This window comes from Cupressus sempervirens, chromosome 3 (genome assembly GCF_028749045.1).
Source record: "Cupressus sempervirens isolate cs-2001-9-10 chromosome 3, ASM2874904v1, whole genome shotgun sequence".
Taxonomy (NCBI): domain Eukaryota; kingdom Viridiplantae; phylum Streptophyta; class Pinopsida; order Cupressales; family Cupressaceae; genus Cupressus; species Cupressus sempervirens.
In genome coordinates, this window is record NC_143120.1 from 408014532 (window position 1) to 408032417 (window position 17886).

The 17886-nt window shown below is 37.6% G+C and overlaps 1 protein-coding gene across 3 annotated transcripts in view; it reads left to right on the plus strand.

Moving 5' to 3' along the window:
* Nucleotides 1-17015, plus strand: part of LOC149566732 (mRNA splicing factor, thioredoxin-like U5 snRNP) — a 36496-nt gene extending 19481 nt beyond the window's left edge. For all 3 annotated transcript variants that reach the window (XM_089820078.1, XM_089820079.1, XM_089820080.1), the window contains exons 2-5: nt 15454-15620; nt 15739-15896; nt 16170-16236; nt 16650-17015. In XM_089820078.1, coding sequence (XP_089676204.1) covers nt 15489-15620; nt 15739-15896; nt 16170-16236; nt 16650-16748 — 456 coding nt within the window. In that variant the 5' untranslated portion in view covers nt 15454-15488 and the 3' untranslated portion in view covers nt 16749-17015. The remainder of the gene's footprint in view (nt 1-15453; nt 15621-15738; nt 15897-16169; nt 16237-16649) is intronic.
* Nucleotides 17016-17886: the final 871 nt, after the last annotated feature.

Below are 17886 nucleotides of genomic sequence, written 5' to 3' on the forward strand. Positions count from 1 at the left end.
ATGAACCAAGTTTGCGTTCAATCCACAAAGAAGCCTGAAGGCCCCCTCTGGAAGCTATTTGAGAAAGCCTAATTTAAAAATGCATAAGTTGGTACCCAATGATTTTCTTACAAAATGCCCTTGGGATCATGTTAAGTGTTTATCATCAAGTGTATCAATCTATTTGAAGGCTCTTATAATTTGTTTTGATAAGTTTTCAATGTACTTGTTTTAAGGGGATTGCATAAAACTGAACAATTGACATTTCCAGAAACAACGAAGTAGCCTACTTCAAAGGCACGTGTTTTGCACCGAGTTGATTGTCATGGTACAAGAGTCCTTCCCATGTAGTAATCATGAAAGATAGCCACCCTTTCCATTTTCAGACCCTGGTCAATTCATTTGACCTGCTTACCAAGCCAAATCCAAATCTAGTTTATTCAGAATTTCTGCATATACAGAATTGCTACTCTCAGATAGCCATTTTTAGGGAGTTGTAACTCACAACTCATTTGTGTCCAGATGAAACCAATTGTTTTGCCATATTCTATGTGTCTCAAAGTTCCTATATGCAAAGTTTCAGGCCTTGGGGATTTCATTTGATATTTTTACCAGGCCCATATCATTTGCAGTTTATTCAGTTTTTAGCTTGCATGTTAAGAACAGTTTAGAAGTGGTCAACTTGGTTCATTAATTTCTTGCAAGTGTGAAGGGTTTGACAAATCCTTTTGGTACACATACCCTTTGTATCTCAATGACCTAAGTCCTCTGATGGTGAATCATCAGTTCATTTGTTATTTTTTTAAGAAATCTTTTGATAGGGCTTCGGATTGGTTTGCGCATTCTCAGTTGCAAAAGTAATGACAGGTGATTTTGATGGTGAATAACTTTCATTCTTGACAGTTTTATGAAGAACCACCTTGCCACATGTTTCATTGTGTAGTCTATATACTCACCAGTTTCAGAGATCATTTGATGGTATTTTGTTGGTTTTGAAAGACGTTCGAGGAGCCTCTTCATTCTTTTGAGCATAATGCGACAAAGTTGAAAATTGGGGTTTTAATGATTATAGCTTCGACAATTTCAGTCCAGATACAGATCTGAATGATCAAGGATCACTTTCAGAGTCCCGGATGAATGAAAACAATTTTTCTTCTAGCCAAGCGCTGTTACGATAATAGATAATTGTCTATTATTAATTAATGACAATCTATTTGTAATCTAGTGTAAATATTAGAGTGTTTCTAATATTTAGTTAGCTGTAGCTTTTTTAGCTTTCTTTCAGCTATAATAGAATGTTTCTATTCTTTGCGATCCTTTCCTAAGGAAACATCGTTCCATTCTTTTTTATATAATGACCTCTCTCGGTCTCTGTTAATAACAAACAAGTATTTTACCAAGTACTTCGTAATATGGTATCAGAGCCAATACTTAAATTTTTTTTCGACAAATTTATAATTTCTTTCTAAATTATTTGTTCAAATTTTGTGAATTTATTTATGAGATTTTCTCTACAACCCGTAAGGTTTCTATTCTTAAGGAAATCATCTAAGGTTTCGTTTGTTTTAGGAAATCATCTATGCACACTCGGATCTTGGCTAGGTCGAATACTCATGGTCAACAAAAATAATCTTGAGGCTGCAAATCGCACTTCTCACTGTGTCTGGGCGTGATTTCAACTCATGATTTGACCTGGGCGTGATTTCTTCTTCTTTAAAACTTGCAATCTGTACAAATTGTGTTTGTGTTCCAAGCTCGCGATCTGGTAAACTCATGTTTGTGCTTGCTGCTTCTTTTCTGCTAACTGTTGAGTCAACAAAAAAAAGGATACAAATCTGTTTTTGCAACATTTGGGGTCTTTTTTTGACTGTTACAGCCTAAATGCCTCTCTCAGCACTAACATCGTCCATTTTTCGAGCTTTTTTTACAATGTTTTGCCATTTTTCTGCAACTTTGACCTTTTCATGGCCTCCGGCTAGGGTTTTGCTTGAAACCCTAAATTTTGAGCTTGAAAATCTATTTTGATTTTAGATTCTTGGTGGGTTTTTCGAGAGCTCAAGTGAGTTGTCAGATTTGTTTGGGTGCATCGATTTTCGTGCCTCGATTTTCAAGCCAACGAATCTAAAAAACAACATTTTCTTTCTGGGTTTTTCACGCTCTCTTCTGTGCCACTCTCCAAATTTTCTAGGTCTTATATTTTTTGCCTCAAAGAATGTGCCTTCACAGATTCTCATGTTTTTTCATTGAAAAATGTGCCATGACATCTCTGATGAACATTTTGCTTGAGCACAACTCCAAATTCAATGGTCAAAATTATGGCAATTGGAAGCACAGGATCATTGCAATTTTTTAAAATTGGAATACCGATCAACTTGTTCTGGGTATTACAAAGTGTCCGACTGCTCCTGGTCCTGATCACCATACATAGGACCTAAATAATCGAGAGGTGGCAATGCTTCTCAAATTAGCTGTGGCTGATAATCAGCTCTCTTAGATTCCATCTAGCAAGATAATTGCCAAGATTTGGACACATCTCAAAGGTCTTCATGAGACTTTTGACAAAATCAGAGCTTTCTTTTTGAAGAGACTCTGTTTTCTATTGTCATGGATGAGTGAACCTCGCTCTAGGCACACCTTAATAGGATTGAGGAAATCCGTTATCGGTTGCTTGCCATCAGTCGCAAGATGGAGGAAGAGGACATTGTGGTTATCACTCTTCGGAGTTCACCAAAGTCCTATGAGCATTTTAGTGAGACTCTCAACAGCACGACTTCTGGTGTTGATTTGAAGTTCATTGATCTTTGCACACTTATGCTTGAGCAAGATCGGTGGAAACAACAGTTCGATGATATCTCAAGCTCCAACTCCACAGAGCAAGCCTTTGTTGCTAAATCCTTTCGGAAGGATAAAGACAAGTTTGAGCAACCGTCTCAACAGAAGTCTTCTGCTCTAGCATCAAATGGTTCCCTAAAGAAGAATATTCAATGCAACTATTGCCACAAGTTTGGGCACATGAAGATTGATTGTCGGAAACGCTTAGCTGCACAATCTAAGCAATTAGGTTCGCAACCCAAAGCGAACAATGCAAAGCACACTGAGTAGACGAAATCTGCCTTTTATGCCTTCATGGCTAAAAGACCTGCAGATCATGTCAGGTTGTCTGTCTGGTACATTGATTCAAGTGCCTCTCATCACTTTACCCACCGCAGGAACTGGTTTACTGACTACTGACCTTATTCCAATTCGGTTAGTTTTGGTGGAGAAGAGTACATTGTTATTGGTAAAGGCAACATTCAGATTTAGTTTGCTGGGAGGAATCTCATTTTCCCTGATGTGTACTATGTTCCACGGGTAGAACTAAATGTACTCTTAGTCAATCAGTTGCTGGTACATTCTCTACACTTGGATGTCACCTTCAGTTCACATCAGTGCACTATCACTGATCGGGCGACTTAGTCCACTATCACTGATCGGGCGACTTAGTCCACTGTGCACTTACTGATTTTGGTGATTCTTGGGATTTAGCTATGGCTACTATTTGTAGCCCTATGGCCACACCTTCTGTTCTTGGGTCCAAGTATTTTCCGTTGTTTGTTGATGATTTCAGTAGAAAAATGTGGGTGTATTTCCTTAAAAAGAAATCAGATGCATTTCTTGTAATTTAGAAGCTTAAACCTTTAGTGGAAAAAGAGTTTGGGAAATCTATTATTACCCTTAGATTAGACAATGGAAGGGGGGGGGGGGGGGGGGAATTTTGTTCTAATGATTTCTCTAGCTTCTTGGATGCTCATGGCATCAAACGCTAGTTAACCACACCCCACACACCACAACAAAACAATGTAGTTGAACGACGAAACGGAACAATCACTGAGATGGCTCGATCTATCCTCAAACACGGATATGTTCCGAAGAATTTGCCGGCACAAGCAGTTAACACTACAGTTTATTTGTTGAATTGGTCACTCACAGTGGCGGTCAAAGGTAAAACTTTGAAAGAGGCTTGGTTAGGTTGCAAGCCCAGAATTAGTCGCCTGAAATGTAATGTCCCCATTTTAGCAGTTGACCAAGTGTGTGTGCGTTAGCCTTGTTCTACATGGTCCCGAGGGCTAACGAAGGGTTTAAAGGGATCCTGGAGTGTTTTGGCCCAGTCATTTCTAGTTTGGGCCAAAACGAAGTTGATTTACTTAGTTTCAGGCATACTTACTATTTTTAGTAAGTCGGCAGGACACAGTGCAGGTCAATTTTGGTGATTGGATTTGATACTCCTCGGCGAGAGCTTTTCGATGAACTATCACTCGCATTATTCGGAGTCCGATTGCTAATACATTTTAATGCCTGAAGTTTTATTAAAGTAACGTCTAATTTAATTGTAAAATATTAAAGTGTTACTTTAATATTTATTTTATGGTGATGTGTACCCAAGGGAGACATAAGGGGTATTTTAATATATGTTTTATATATTACACATCTTTTATCCCACATTGCCCATATGAGTTGAGCGGACCCTTGGAAATAGAATAAAAGGAAGCATTTGTGGCTTCATTAGGTAGGTTGAATATGAGAAGAAATTGGTGTGTGAGTTGCAGCTCCGTTCTTGACATTTGAGGACGTCTATCCTCTCTTGTAACATTCTAGACGTCATTCTCTTGGGGTTTGGCCTTTGGAATTCTTTGTTATTGGCTTCATTATCAGGCAGTTTAGTTGCATTTCCGGCTACAGGCAGATTTGGTATTTTGCTCATATCTTCTTCACTACTTGTTCGACGCTTATGCCGCTTTGAGGGAATGGTATTACGAAGGTAGTGGACTGATTGAAGGACAAAGTATTGTAGCAGCAAGTTCGAAAGCATGGGCTGGAGTATTATGTCAATACTGCTGAAGTAATTAGTGAGTTGATAAATTTGCCATGTATTTGGTTTTATGAATTCTGAAAATAACATTTTATTAGCAGCAGTTCATTTCCACTTTGCATATTATTGTAGTTTCTTTCTTGTTTATGTTGTATGATACCAATTCCATGCACAAAACACAACAAACAAATAAACGTTTGATTTCCGGAGTTATAAGGGGTTTAAAACATTAAACGGAGAAATAAGAGGTTGCATGCAAACTGTTTGACAAAATTCCTTTCAGCAAATTGGTTTAGTTTTTTGGGACATCCAGGGGTGCCCATTACATGAAAGTTTTTGGCTCCCTTCCTTTTGTTTGGATCTCTGATGCACCATGCACCAAGTTGGATGCCAAGAGTAAAAATCTCATGCATGCTGGATACAATAGTCTTCACAAAGCCTACCGCTTGATTGATAGTGAGACAAATTGTCTCATTTACAGTCGTGATGTAGTTTTTGATGAGCAATGAGGACCTTTCATGCCTGTTTCTCCTATTCTTGATCCAGCAGACCAGCCTATGAGGGCTCATGATTTGGGAGTTAGGCTTCCATTAGGTCCACCTAATGGGGGGCTCCAATAGCTCTAGTTATATCAGTGATCCTTGTGCAGACACCTCCAACTTCCCTTGTAGGATCACCTAGATTTGTAGATGCTTTTGCTGAGTTTGAGTCGGACTCTTCTGACGAGGAACTTGATCAGCAAGCATCTCCTGATACTAATGTTGGTCGTTCTCCTCTCCAGCCTAAGTGGTGAGCTAAGACACTTGCTGATCTTCGTGACAATGAGCTCATTGATGGGAGAACTGCTCTGAAAAATAGCAAACCTACAGAGTCTGTTAACTTCGCTCTCATGATCAACATTCATAGTGTGTTTGAACCTAAAAAAATGTGGGTGTATTTCCTTAAAAAGAAATCAGATGCATTTCCTATAATTAAGAAGTTTAACCTTTAGTTGAAAAAGAGTTTGGAAAATCTATTATTATCCTTAGATTAGACAATGGGTGGGAATATTTTTCTAATAATTTCTCTAGCTTCTTGGATATTGATGGCATCAAACGCCAGTTAACCACACTCCACACGCCACAACAGAACAATGTAGTTGAACGACGGAACGGAACAATCACTGAGATGGCTCGATCCATCCTCAAACACAGACTATTTCAAAGAAGTTCTAGGCAGAAGCAATTAACACTGCAGTTTATTTGTTGAATCGATCACTCATAGTGGCGTTCAAAGGTAAAACTCCAGAAGAGGCCTGGTTAGGTCGCACGCCCATAATTAGTCAGCTGAAGGTTTTTGGCTTCCTTGCTTTTGTTTGGATCTCTAATGCGCCACGCACTAACTTGGATGCCAAGAGTCAGAAACTCACACTTGCTAGATACAGTAGTCTTCACAAAGCCTACCGCTTGATCGACATTGAGACATCTCGTCTCATCTACAGTCGTGATGTAGTTTTTGATGAGGAGTGAGGACCTTTCATGCTTGTTTCTCCTGTTCTTGATCCAGCAGACCAGCCTATGAAGGCTCATGATTTGGGAGTTAGGCTTCCATTAGGTCCACCTGATGGGAGGGCTCCAGTAGCTCTAGTTATACCAGTGATCCTTGTGCAGACACCTCCAACTTCTCCTGCAGGATCACCCCGATTTCTAGATGCTTTTGTTGAGTTTGAACCAGACTCTTCTGAAGAGGAACCTGATCAACAAGCATCTCTTGATACTAATGTTGGTCATTCTCCTCTCCAGCCTAAATGGCGAGCTAAGACACTTGCTAATCTTCGTGACGATGAGCTCATTGATGGGAGAATTGCTCGAAAAAATAGCAAACCTATAGAGTGTTAACTTTGCTCTCATGGTCAACATTCATAGTGTGTTTGAACCTCAAACATATTTTGAGGCTAAAGGAATTCCAGAGTGGGACCAGGCCATGATATCTGAACACTAGAGCCTACTGAAGAATAACACCTGGGTCTTTTCTAATCTTCCACCAGGGAAGAAACCCATTGGCTGCAAATGGGTTTACAAAATCAAATACAAATTTGATGGTACTTTGGATAAGTACAAAGCTTGTTTAGTTGGGAAGGGCTTTTCTCAGTGTCAGGGCATTGATTATGAGGAGACCTTTGGTCTTACTGCAAAGATGAGCACAATTAGATTAGTCCTAGCCATGGCAACATAGTTTGGCTGGAAGGTCGATCAGATGGACATCAAGAGTGCTTTCCTGAATGGTGATCTCCATGAAAAGGTTTACATGACGTAGCCTCTTGGTTTGAAGGTTGTTGGTAAAGAACATCAGGTTCGTAGATTGGTAAAAGCTCTCTATGGCTTGCAGCAGGCTCCTCAGGCATGGTACATAAAAATTGATAAGTACCTTAGTGATCAAGGCTTCAAGAGGACTTCTTCAGACTCAAATTTGTACATAAGACTATTGACCGTGACATCATCCTTCTGGTTATTTTTGTGGATGATTTGATTATCACTGGCAATTCGACATCTTTGATTAAAGGAATCAAACATAATTTATGCCAGTGTTTTGATATGACTGACCTTGGGCTCATGCATTATTGCCTAGGTGTTGTGGTTTGGCAACAATCTTATGGTATAGTCATCTCTTAGTCCAAATATGCAAGGGCTCTGTTAGTCAAATTCTGTATGCATGATTGAAAGCCTGCATCTACACCTATGAAGAAAGGTCTCGAATTATCTGCCAAGTCTGATTCTCCTCCCGTTGATGATACTTCATATATGGAATTAGTAGGCAGCCTCATCTACCTTTTTGCTACTAGGGTCAACATCAGCTTCGCAGTCAACTACATCTGGTTTATGACAACTCCTAAGGCTGATCATTGGATGGTAGCTAAGCGCGTGCTTCATCATGTGAAGGGGACTTCAGAGTATGGACTTCTTTACTCTAGAAGTTCTAGACCCAGTGGGTTCACAAATTCAGATTGGTCTGGCTCTGTTGATGATAAAAAGTCAACTTCTGGATATGTGTTCAGTTTGGGATCCGGTGCAATCACATGGACCAATAAGAAGCAATAGACACTTTCTCCTCTACAGAGGCTGAATATAGAGGGATTGTTAAGGTAGGATGTGAAGCTGTTTGGCTTCGTCAGATGCTTGGGGATATGCAAATGTCACCAACAGGACCGACTACTTTGTTTGTTGATAACGAAGGCATTATTAAATTACCCCAAAATCTAGTCTTCCATGAACGAATCAAGCATGTAGATGTTCATTGTCACTACATACGACAATTGGTTGAAGACGTGACAATAGATTTGTAGTATGTTCCTACCACAAATTGGATTGCAGATATTCTCACCAAGCCTCTTGGTCCTGATAAGTTTGTCAAATTCAGAGGACAACTTGGTGTTGTTGATAGATTAACCATTAAGGGAGGGTATTACGATAATAGATAATCGTCTATTATTAGTTAATGGTAATCTATTTGTAATCTAGTGTAAATATTAGAATGTTTCTAATATTTAGTTAGCTGTAGCTTTTTAAGCTTTCTTTCAGCTAGAATAGAATGTTTCTATTCTTTACGATCGTTTCCTAAGGAAACATCATTCCATTGTTTTGTATATAATGACCTCTTGGTCTTTGTTAATAACAAGCAAGCATTTTACCAATTACTTCATAATAGGCCAAGGCGGGGACCAGGCTTGCTTCATCTGGTTGCATCTCCAAGGTAAAAATGAATTTTATTGTATTGTTTTAGTCATTATGGTTTAAATGATAAGTATTAAAGATATGAGGTTCGAGAGTTTTTGAGTTTCAAAATTGTGAATTATACCGTAGACGTGATTTAAGTATGTTTAAAAATATTGTGCATTTGGGTATAAGTATTAAAGATAAGAGGTTTGAGAGTTTCTAAGTCTCAAAATTGTGAATTATACTGTGGACGTGATTTAAGTATGTTTCAAAATATTGTGCATTTGGGTGCATTCAACAAGGTCCCATGAGGAGAGAAACAAAATAAAATAAAGCTATTGTTTAAATCATTGTTTAGCAATTACTTCTGTATTGCTATCAAATGCATAATAAGTTGTAGGTGGGCCCTTGGCCTAAGTGGGAATGAATAAAAATTAGATGTTTCCAAAAATATTTTAATGTTTGGCAAACTAAATGTGCAAGGTAAATGCTTCATGGAGAGTGAATAACAGGACCCCGCATGACAATTTGGAAAAGAGGTAAAACCACAGCAGAATTGCGGGGCCATATAAGACTTGGGAACTTGAGCACCTCAGCATCCCATGTGATATTTCAAAATAATGGTGAAATGAGAGTGGAATAGCGGGGCCAGTCCCACATTGGCGCAGGATAATAAGGAAAAAATTGAAACTATGTGCATGAAAGTAAAGGGTATCTTTGCCCTAATATGTTGTGTAGGATAAAGATAATGGACAACAATGGAAGCACATAGAAGGGAATGAACAAGAAGCGTGAAATGGATTTGTTGAAATATTTTAAAACCCCAACAATCATGATCAGGGTGGGAGTGCATGGAAGATTTGTTTATAGACTTTGGAAATTCTCTTGCAGATGCTGTGGGCAGGCATAGCACTCAATTTCTACACCCTTGCCGGTGCCCATTATATCTGCACTAGTTGGAGGTTTCAGAAAAATGAGTTGTATCCATCAAAGCATGGTAAAAGGGAGATTTTTTGCCAGTTATCATGATTGGAAATGTTGTGTTAGATTTGTGGGTGAAGTGTGCAAGTAGTGACAAGGCACTTGACTGCCTAAATAAAGTGCTCCAAAGATTGCCATCTCATGGAATGTATAGATTGTAGTATATGGATTATGAATTTGTTGAAAACATTGGTGTGTATACACTAGATTCACATCCTTGCCACTCATCGGTAGCATATAGAGATGCAGTCACATAATACACCATTGACAGGAGCTTTGGCATAGAGAGGGGACATGGTAGTTGTGTTTGACAGGTTGCCTTGAATAAATATGGACTTGTGGTTTAAACTGGTAGAAATTAGCTGTTCTCTCACTGACAATAAGGCATGTCATTGTGTGAAATGTTTTCACCATAGGTTGCTCAAAATGGAAGATTGATCAACAACTTCAAATGCCGATTTTCTAAGCCACTTTGTTAGCTTTCTTTCCCGTCTGTGCCATACTGGGAGCTTTGGAATTCTACATTTATCTTTCAAAGTATGGAACAAGGTATTATGGTTGGATATGCTCTGTTGATGATGAAATATAGAAAATGGAAGGTATAGAACATAATCTATGGCCATCCCTCAAAGCAAAAACGGATGAAAATTGTCTTAAGTTATTGTGGCGGCTGCACTGATAAATATGTTTGCAAGATGTGGAAGCTGTGATTGTCTGGTATGCGTCGGATGCAGATTTCGAATTTGAGAGGCATTTTGAAGTTGAAAAAATGAGTGATTTTAATAATATTTTACCAGGAAGCATAAGGGTAGGACCACACAAAGGTGAAACACCAAATATTTTCCCTTTCCATTTAGAGAAAAATGTTAAAGGAGGGTGAGGGTGTGGGTTAGGATGGATATGGTTAGGGTACTGGGGGTGAGGGTGATGGTATGGTGATGGTATGGTGAGGGAATGGTGAGGGGCATTTAGGGATATGGGGGGTGAGGGTGAGGGTAAGGAGGGTAAGGGTAAGGGGGTGAGGGTATGGGTGAGGGGGCATGGTGAGGGGGGTGAGCATGGGTGAGGGTGGTGAGTAGGGGTAAGGGGGGTGAGGGTGAGGGTGAGGGTGAGCAGGGGTAAGGGGTGAAAGACTCTTAGTGGATTGTTTCTAGTTGGAGATGGAAATATAAAGGGTATGAGATGGTCGAATTTGGAAGATTCATGCTCGTGGATATTTTTTGTAACAATCAAATTATCTTTATCAAAAATGGAATATTTTCTCAGAAAGGTGAAAAGATTTTTACAGAAGCATAAAATGGAAGACAAATTTGTTACCTATGGAGAAGATTTAATGGGAAAATGTCCTAATGATAGAATACAAGTGCATGTGTTTTCCCAGGTGAAACATTTGAGGGGAATATATTTAATATACGATAACATGTTATTATCTTGGGTGAAATTTCTTTCACAGAAATTGCAAGGACAGGGGAATTGATATTTTTCACTTAAAGGTAATTTAGACGGATTTTACCCAGCCGTAGAAAACATTTTCAAAGAAGATGAAGGAGAGGATTTCAATTGCAATATCAAAGTATCAATATTTGAACAAAGGGGGTTCATTTTTACTATTGGTATTGTTATGAGTAATTGTGAAAGGTGTTCACTGAGATGTGAAAGTGTTTACATAGGTCCAGTTATGCAGAATATTATTGGATAAAATCAGATTTGTTCACAATGAGATGGATTTTTACAATGTGAGTAATAAGTGAATTTGATAATACACTCATGGGCAATGTGTTGCTGGGAATGTTACACACGCACGCGCACACACACACACGTGTGCACACACACGCACACACACACACACACACAGATAATACACTCATTGGCAATGTGTTTCTGGGAATGACACACACACACGCACATGCACACGCACGCGCACACGTACACGTGCACGCACACGCACACACACACGAAAAAAAAGATAGATGAAAAATACAATCACCTAAAAATGTAGACAGTGGCTGGAAGACATAAAAGTATAAAATGCATTTCTAAAGGGAAGGATCATTTTCAAAGGGGACTGAGTGTGTGAAGGGAGAGGAAGTGTCATTTTCAGGCACAAAATGAAATGTGCAGGCAAAGAGGATATTTTGAAGGAGAAGTAGTGGAGCAGCCACCTCTGCAGAGTTTGTTATTTTGAGCAGAATGGACGAAATACTGTTTTCTTGCAGGCTAAGAAAGACGAACACGTCATCTGCTGATTGAATCTGGAGATTTCCTTCTTTATATTGTTCTTTTTTAATCATCCTGAAGGTTTCCATTTTTCCAGTTCATTTGTTATAATTGCTTGTACAGGGTAGTTTAGACTCTGGTTTTTCTTTGAAATTTCAGTTTCAGAATGTTGTAATTAGGCTCATGTAATGACAGACAAATTAGATTGTAGTCTTAATTTAATGTCTCCTAGGTATTTACAATCTTCTTTTGAATCAGAGTAGTCAAGGATTTACATGATTCTTGTTGCACACTTTCTGTAGCAAATGTCTGGCTGATGGTTCATATACAAGGAATATGTTAATTATAGATTTCATTTGGATGTTGAAGACCATTGTATTTGTTGATGTTTCTCAGATCGCTGCAAATGTAATGGCATTGCCTGTTGAGATATATGTTTTCCATATGCAACATCCTCTCATTTATATTGAGCATAGGTTATTGAATAGACATGTCTATTCAATAATTAAATAAATAATTTATATAAACTTAATCATTGTTATATATATATATATATATATATATATATATCACATATAATAAGTTTATATCTCACGTAGAATTATATCTCATATATAATTACATGTATATCCATAGAGCTATCCAACAGAAGCTACCAAACATTAACAGTATTACATTTCAGGGTTAATGAAGAATGTCGCCAGCATGGTTTACAGAGTTCTCATCTATGAAATGCATTGATGATTTCAAGACCACTGGTTATGTGTTTGTGATATTGTTGTGTAGAGTTATTTCATTTTGACTCTGCTTATGGATAAGGGATTTGTTTGATCTATTTTCTTGTGCAAATTCTGGAAGGGCCCAAATGCATAAATCTGAAATATTTTTTCCTTTTATGCATGGGTTTGAGTATTGTTTTACTTCTCAACTGTTCTTAATACTAATAATTTGTAATCAGACTAGTCCAATTTTGAAGTAGTTCTTATGAGTTATATATTATTTAGCTAAGAAATAGCTGTTGAAATGCAATACTAGTTTTGAAGTTGTCAGTACCTATGAGTATTGCAAAAAGGTCCACCCACCTGGGTTTTGCAGAGCCCATAGTGTAGGAGGATTTGTTCATCTTGTGAGCAAATTCTTAGGAGTTTTTAAGACATCAGTTAGAGGACCAACAATATGCACTAGTATGATCAACCTCAGAGGAAATCTCTACTTCCAAGCTTCCTACCAAGAAACTTGTGCAGTTCTTAACTGAAATAGCATCTTTCCCATGTCTAAAAATTGCATTTCCAAGTGAAGGTTGCTCCTTGGATATGACTACAATAAATGACTGATTTTCTGTTTTGAACTCCTCTTCCATTAGCTCTTCATCAAACAAGTAAGGTTTCAGCTTCCCTTCACATTGCTTGAAAACATTGTATACCAAGTTATAAGCAGTTGTAGAAATACTCTGTATTTGTTTTTGAATAGCCGATAACAAAGATATGATAGGCTGGGAAATAACATCCCTTTCAGCAATAATTGAAGCCAGAATGATTCTCAGGTAATCATGAATGTATTTCTCATGATCCTCCTAATAGCAACGAGGAAATTATGAAAACATCTGTCAAATAAGATCATTACAATCATAATCAATCATGACAACCCATGATCTGAGCTTGGTCATTGTTGTAACAAAGATATGACAGGCTGGGAAATAACATCCTTTTCAGCAATAATTGAAGCCAGAATGATTCTCATGTAATCATAAATGTATTTGTCATGATCCTCCTGATAGCAACGAGGAAATAATGAAACATCTGTCAAATAAGATCTTTACAGTCATAATCAATCATGACAACCCATGATCTGAGCTTGGTCATTGTTGGTGTAATTAAATATTCACTAATTACACTTAAGCTTACTTAGGTTAATGAATTGCATAGTAGTTTGTCATTGAGTTACCTAGGAGTTTGCACTTCAATGAAGCACACGACATAGTAGAATTCCACTATGTGATAGTTGTCATCTCAATCCACCTTTAGTGCACATATCACATTATCATCCTCATCATTGCATGTACTTCATTGCACAATGGAGGATGACCCACCTTTGGTGGATATGTGATTCCACCTTGTGTCAGCGATAGGTTATCTTCCCCTAATCATTGTCTCTTATCACCTTTCCTATATAAGAAGGCTTATTATGTAGGTTTTAATCAATCCAATTGAATCCATTGATGTTCATTATCAATGATATCAATCTTGCATCTTAAATGCAATTGTCTTGCCAATTGCTTGTGGAAGTTATCTTGATCTTTCATTTGATTTTGGGGGTTGTTGTAGAGTTACCTAAAACTCTAACATGGTATTAGAGCTCTCAAGGTGTGAAGATCTTTTCTCAAGAAGTGCAATCTTGGCTTGATCTCATTGTAGGTGCAGAATTTGACAATTTGGACACTGCCATTGCATTTGACAAGTAGTTTCGGTTTAAGTCGACTATAAATAAGCCTATATTTGGCGATAGTCAAAATCTAGGCAATTTTTTCTCAGACCAAGTCATACAACCCAATCTGCAAATCCAGTACGATCCAATTAAAAAAATTATTTTATTTTCTGTGAATTTGTTCAATTTATTATTTTCATAGTTTTATATTTTCTGGCGAAATTAGGCCAAGGTCCTTTTCGTGAGATCAGATATCGATCAATGAATATTCCCTACAGTACCGCAACGGTCACATCACTAACAAAGCGTTGCGGTCCTATCACTCATTCGGAACCATCACTAATCTTGGGCCTCCCTCTTTATTTAGTAGTCTACAACCATTTGTATATAAGGTGGGTATTTCTCTGTGGCTTGCGTGATGTGGGACTAAAGTCCCTTATGTCAGATCTGCTACCTGCGTGCGAGTAGCCTCCGCTTTAATCTCCCTTTGCAACCATACCAACTTCGATCCCTTTTATTCACCTGTTCCCACCCACAATTACATTTGGTGTGATCCATCACGTAGTGCCATCCCACGGTTTTTGCAGGTCACTTGGACATCTTGACGGTGTGATAGAATCTTTGTGTTTGGAGAGACCTATTCATTCTTTAGAGATGGATACATGGAGACTTACTTCCCAATTCTTTTATTTTCACATGGATTGGCTTCTTCATCATTTGATGTATTTATTTCTTTCTAAGGGGAGACATGTTGCTTGTAGGCATTGTATTCTCTTTTATTTATAGGTACACTTCATCAAGATTGGAGCTTCAATATTGTGGGGGTGATATAATGTCTCCTATTATCCTTTCTATAGGGGTATAATTCTTTGTATATACATGATGTATGTAGTTCTTGGGGGTGTTGGAATCATTTACCGTTGCACCAATAGTTGCCATTTTAATTTCAACGCGTCACTGATATGATCATATACTGATGCAGTCAATGCCAAGTAGAACATCCAACCTCACAATAGATGGTCTCTTGTGAATCATTCCATGTGAAAAGATGCATCATATAGATTGATTTCATTCAATAAACGTGCAGTTGATTCCCAAAAAAGTGACATCTATATTTTTTAAAAGTCATGCTACTAAACGTTGGCTAGATCTGGCATAATGAGCTGCTTTACATTCCTCCTATGACCTTATTCTAAATCTCTCTAGGATGGATGTTTATTATTAAATCCATTCTCTGCTTTGCATGTTATATAGCAGCTTGAGGTGTCCCTTATTGCTTGCATTGTGGTAACAGCCAGTGTTTGTTTGCAGAAAAAGGGAGAAGTTGGATTCCTTTTTCTGAAGAGATGAGCTACTTACTAGAGACTCTCACAAGGAAACAGGAAGTTGACAAGCACATTAGGGATACATTGGACAAAGTTCTGGTTCTTCGTTTTGGAAGGGCCACAGATATTGTCTGCATGCAGCTTGATGAAATTGTAATCTTTCCTCTCTAAAGTCTACCCCTTTTTTTAATTATAAGGAGTTTTTGATGGATGCTGGACTTGTTGACATTAATTTTATTATTTTCTATACACAAGCTCACTGTGTCTACAGCTTGCAAAATCTGCACGTGAAGTGTCAAAGTTTGCATCAATAGCTTTAGTGGATGTGGATGCTGAGGAAATCCAAGTTTATATCAAGTATTTTGACATTACTTTGATACCTGCTACAATCTTCTTCTTTAATGCACAGCACATGAAGATGGATTCTGGGTATTGCATACATCCTATTTGAAATCAATTTTGTTCGAGTTGTATTTTTTTCTCTGAGAGTAAGAATTATAATAAAATTATGCTGCACATGTTGGTGGGAATCAATTTTATATTTTGGACTGAAACATATTTATTATCAGTAATTGCACTATAAACTTAGAATTCTGCTATGGGCGAATCTCATTATAAAATGCAGCTACAGCCTGGTTATTAAATTCATTATCAGAATTTAGAGATTTTGTTTTGTAACCTTTGATGTCCTATCTTCAACAGGACTCCAGACCATACTAAATGGATAGGTGCATTCCATCAAAAACAAGATTTTATTGATGTTGTGGAGGTATGAAATAGAGAAAAATGAACATTTTATTGATGTTTGACCGGCTTTTTGTTCCAAAATATATTTCATCTTTAAGCATGCCAGTTCTTTGATAACGTGTCTATCATCATGTCACTAATTCCTTTGGTCAATTTGTCTGTGACAATATTTTTCACATTGGAGTTTGGTTGTGTTGGGCTCAGGTCATCTAGTAGATTGATTATGTTTCATTTCTATTTTTTTTTTACGGTTACATTAGAATTTTGACCCTGGGTCATCAAACTTATAGCTTGGGATGGTTTTGTTTTGCAGTTTCTTACTGTCCAGCATGTTTTCTAGAAAATATCTAATCAACTTGCTTAACGATATATATTGGCAAGATTATCTTTAGGCTGGATTTACATTTTGAAACCTTGTTTATCTACTTTATGCAGGCCATATTCAGAGGAGCAATGAAAGGGAAATTGATTGTCATGTGCCCGTTGCCTCAAGAGCGAATTCCGAAGTTTCAATTGCTTTTCAAGGATATTTAACTGGCTAATATTGCATGATCTGTGATGCGGAGCCCTTTCTATATATAAAATTCTTGTCCCAGCTTTTTCATCGTTTTAACTTTTGATGTATAGCACATAATGGCACACACTTTTTCTTTATAGCTTACATTGCTGAGTCATCCAGCAACTAATTGATAATTAATTTTTTTTGACATGTTGGGTGATGCATTATTAAACCACTTGACCAGGGACAAATGAGTGTTTATCTGTATATTATACTATAAAATTCTCTAGTTCTGTTGCGAAGGCATTCTTTTGATGGCTCAAGTTTTGAAGTTAACTTCTCAATAATATTCGGAGCTGTTTTCTTTATTCTAATTTTTTATTGGAGCACAATCTTTTCAATGCTACACTTCCTATAATTCGAGCATACCTTTGTTTTATGTTGAATGTAGCATTTTATATTTTGCTATGACAAGGGTATTGAACTAGTTGTCTACTTCACGAGCACCTGTAAAACTGTAATTGTTAAATTTGCGGCCAATTTTGAATAGAAAAATTTTAAATGGACAATCAAGAAGGTTGGTGAACGCATGTAGTTAAACAGAGCTAAATTGTTTGGAGTTGGTCTTGATTGCATGCCTAGATTGATTTTTGTCAATTAATCTCTTGATGAGCAGCAGGATTCTGTGAGGAGCATATTTAAGAGTTTGAGGTAGGTGTTTGTTTTCCTTGATTTTTCTGTTCTCGGTAACCATTTGCATCCATGCTTTGTTAAATATCTACGTTGCTTGACAATGCGTAGTGTATTATGAATTTAATAAATTGATAATAAGTTATGAAGATTTCTATTTTTGAGTTAGTTTCAAACACCAGTAAAAAATAAACATGAGCAGAGGGTGGAACACAAGGCTCAGGAAACTGCTGGGATTTTGTTTTGAGGTGGTAATTTCTTGCTTGTATGATTCTATATATTGAATCCAGCTAGATCCTCCAGTGGCGGACATGGTTAGAGTAGAGTGTGGGAGAGGTGAAGATATAGTTCTAGAACCTTAGAATTGAGATTTCTGCAAGTGAAGGAGGAGATACAGATAAAAAACTACCATTTTCAAAAGCCATGCTAGAAATTGTGGCATTCAGGCAGAGTCTCCTACTTAAAAGAAGTGTATTACAGAAG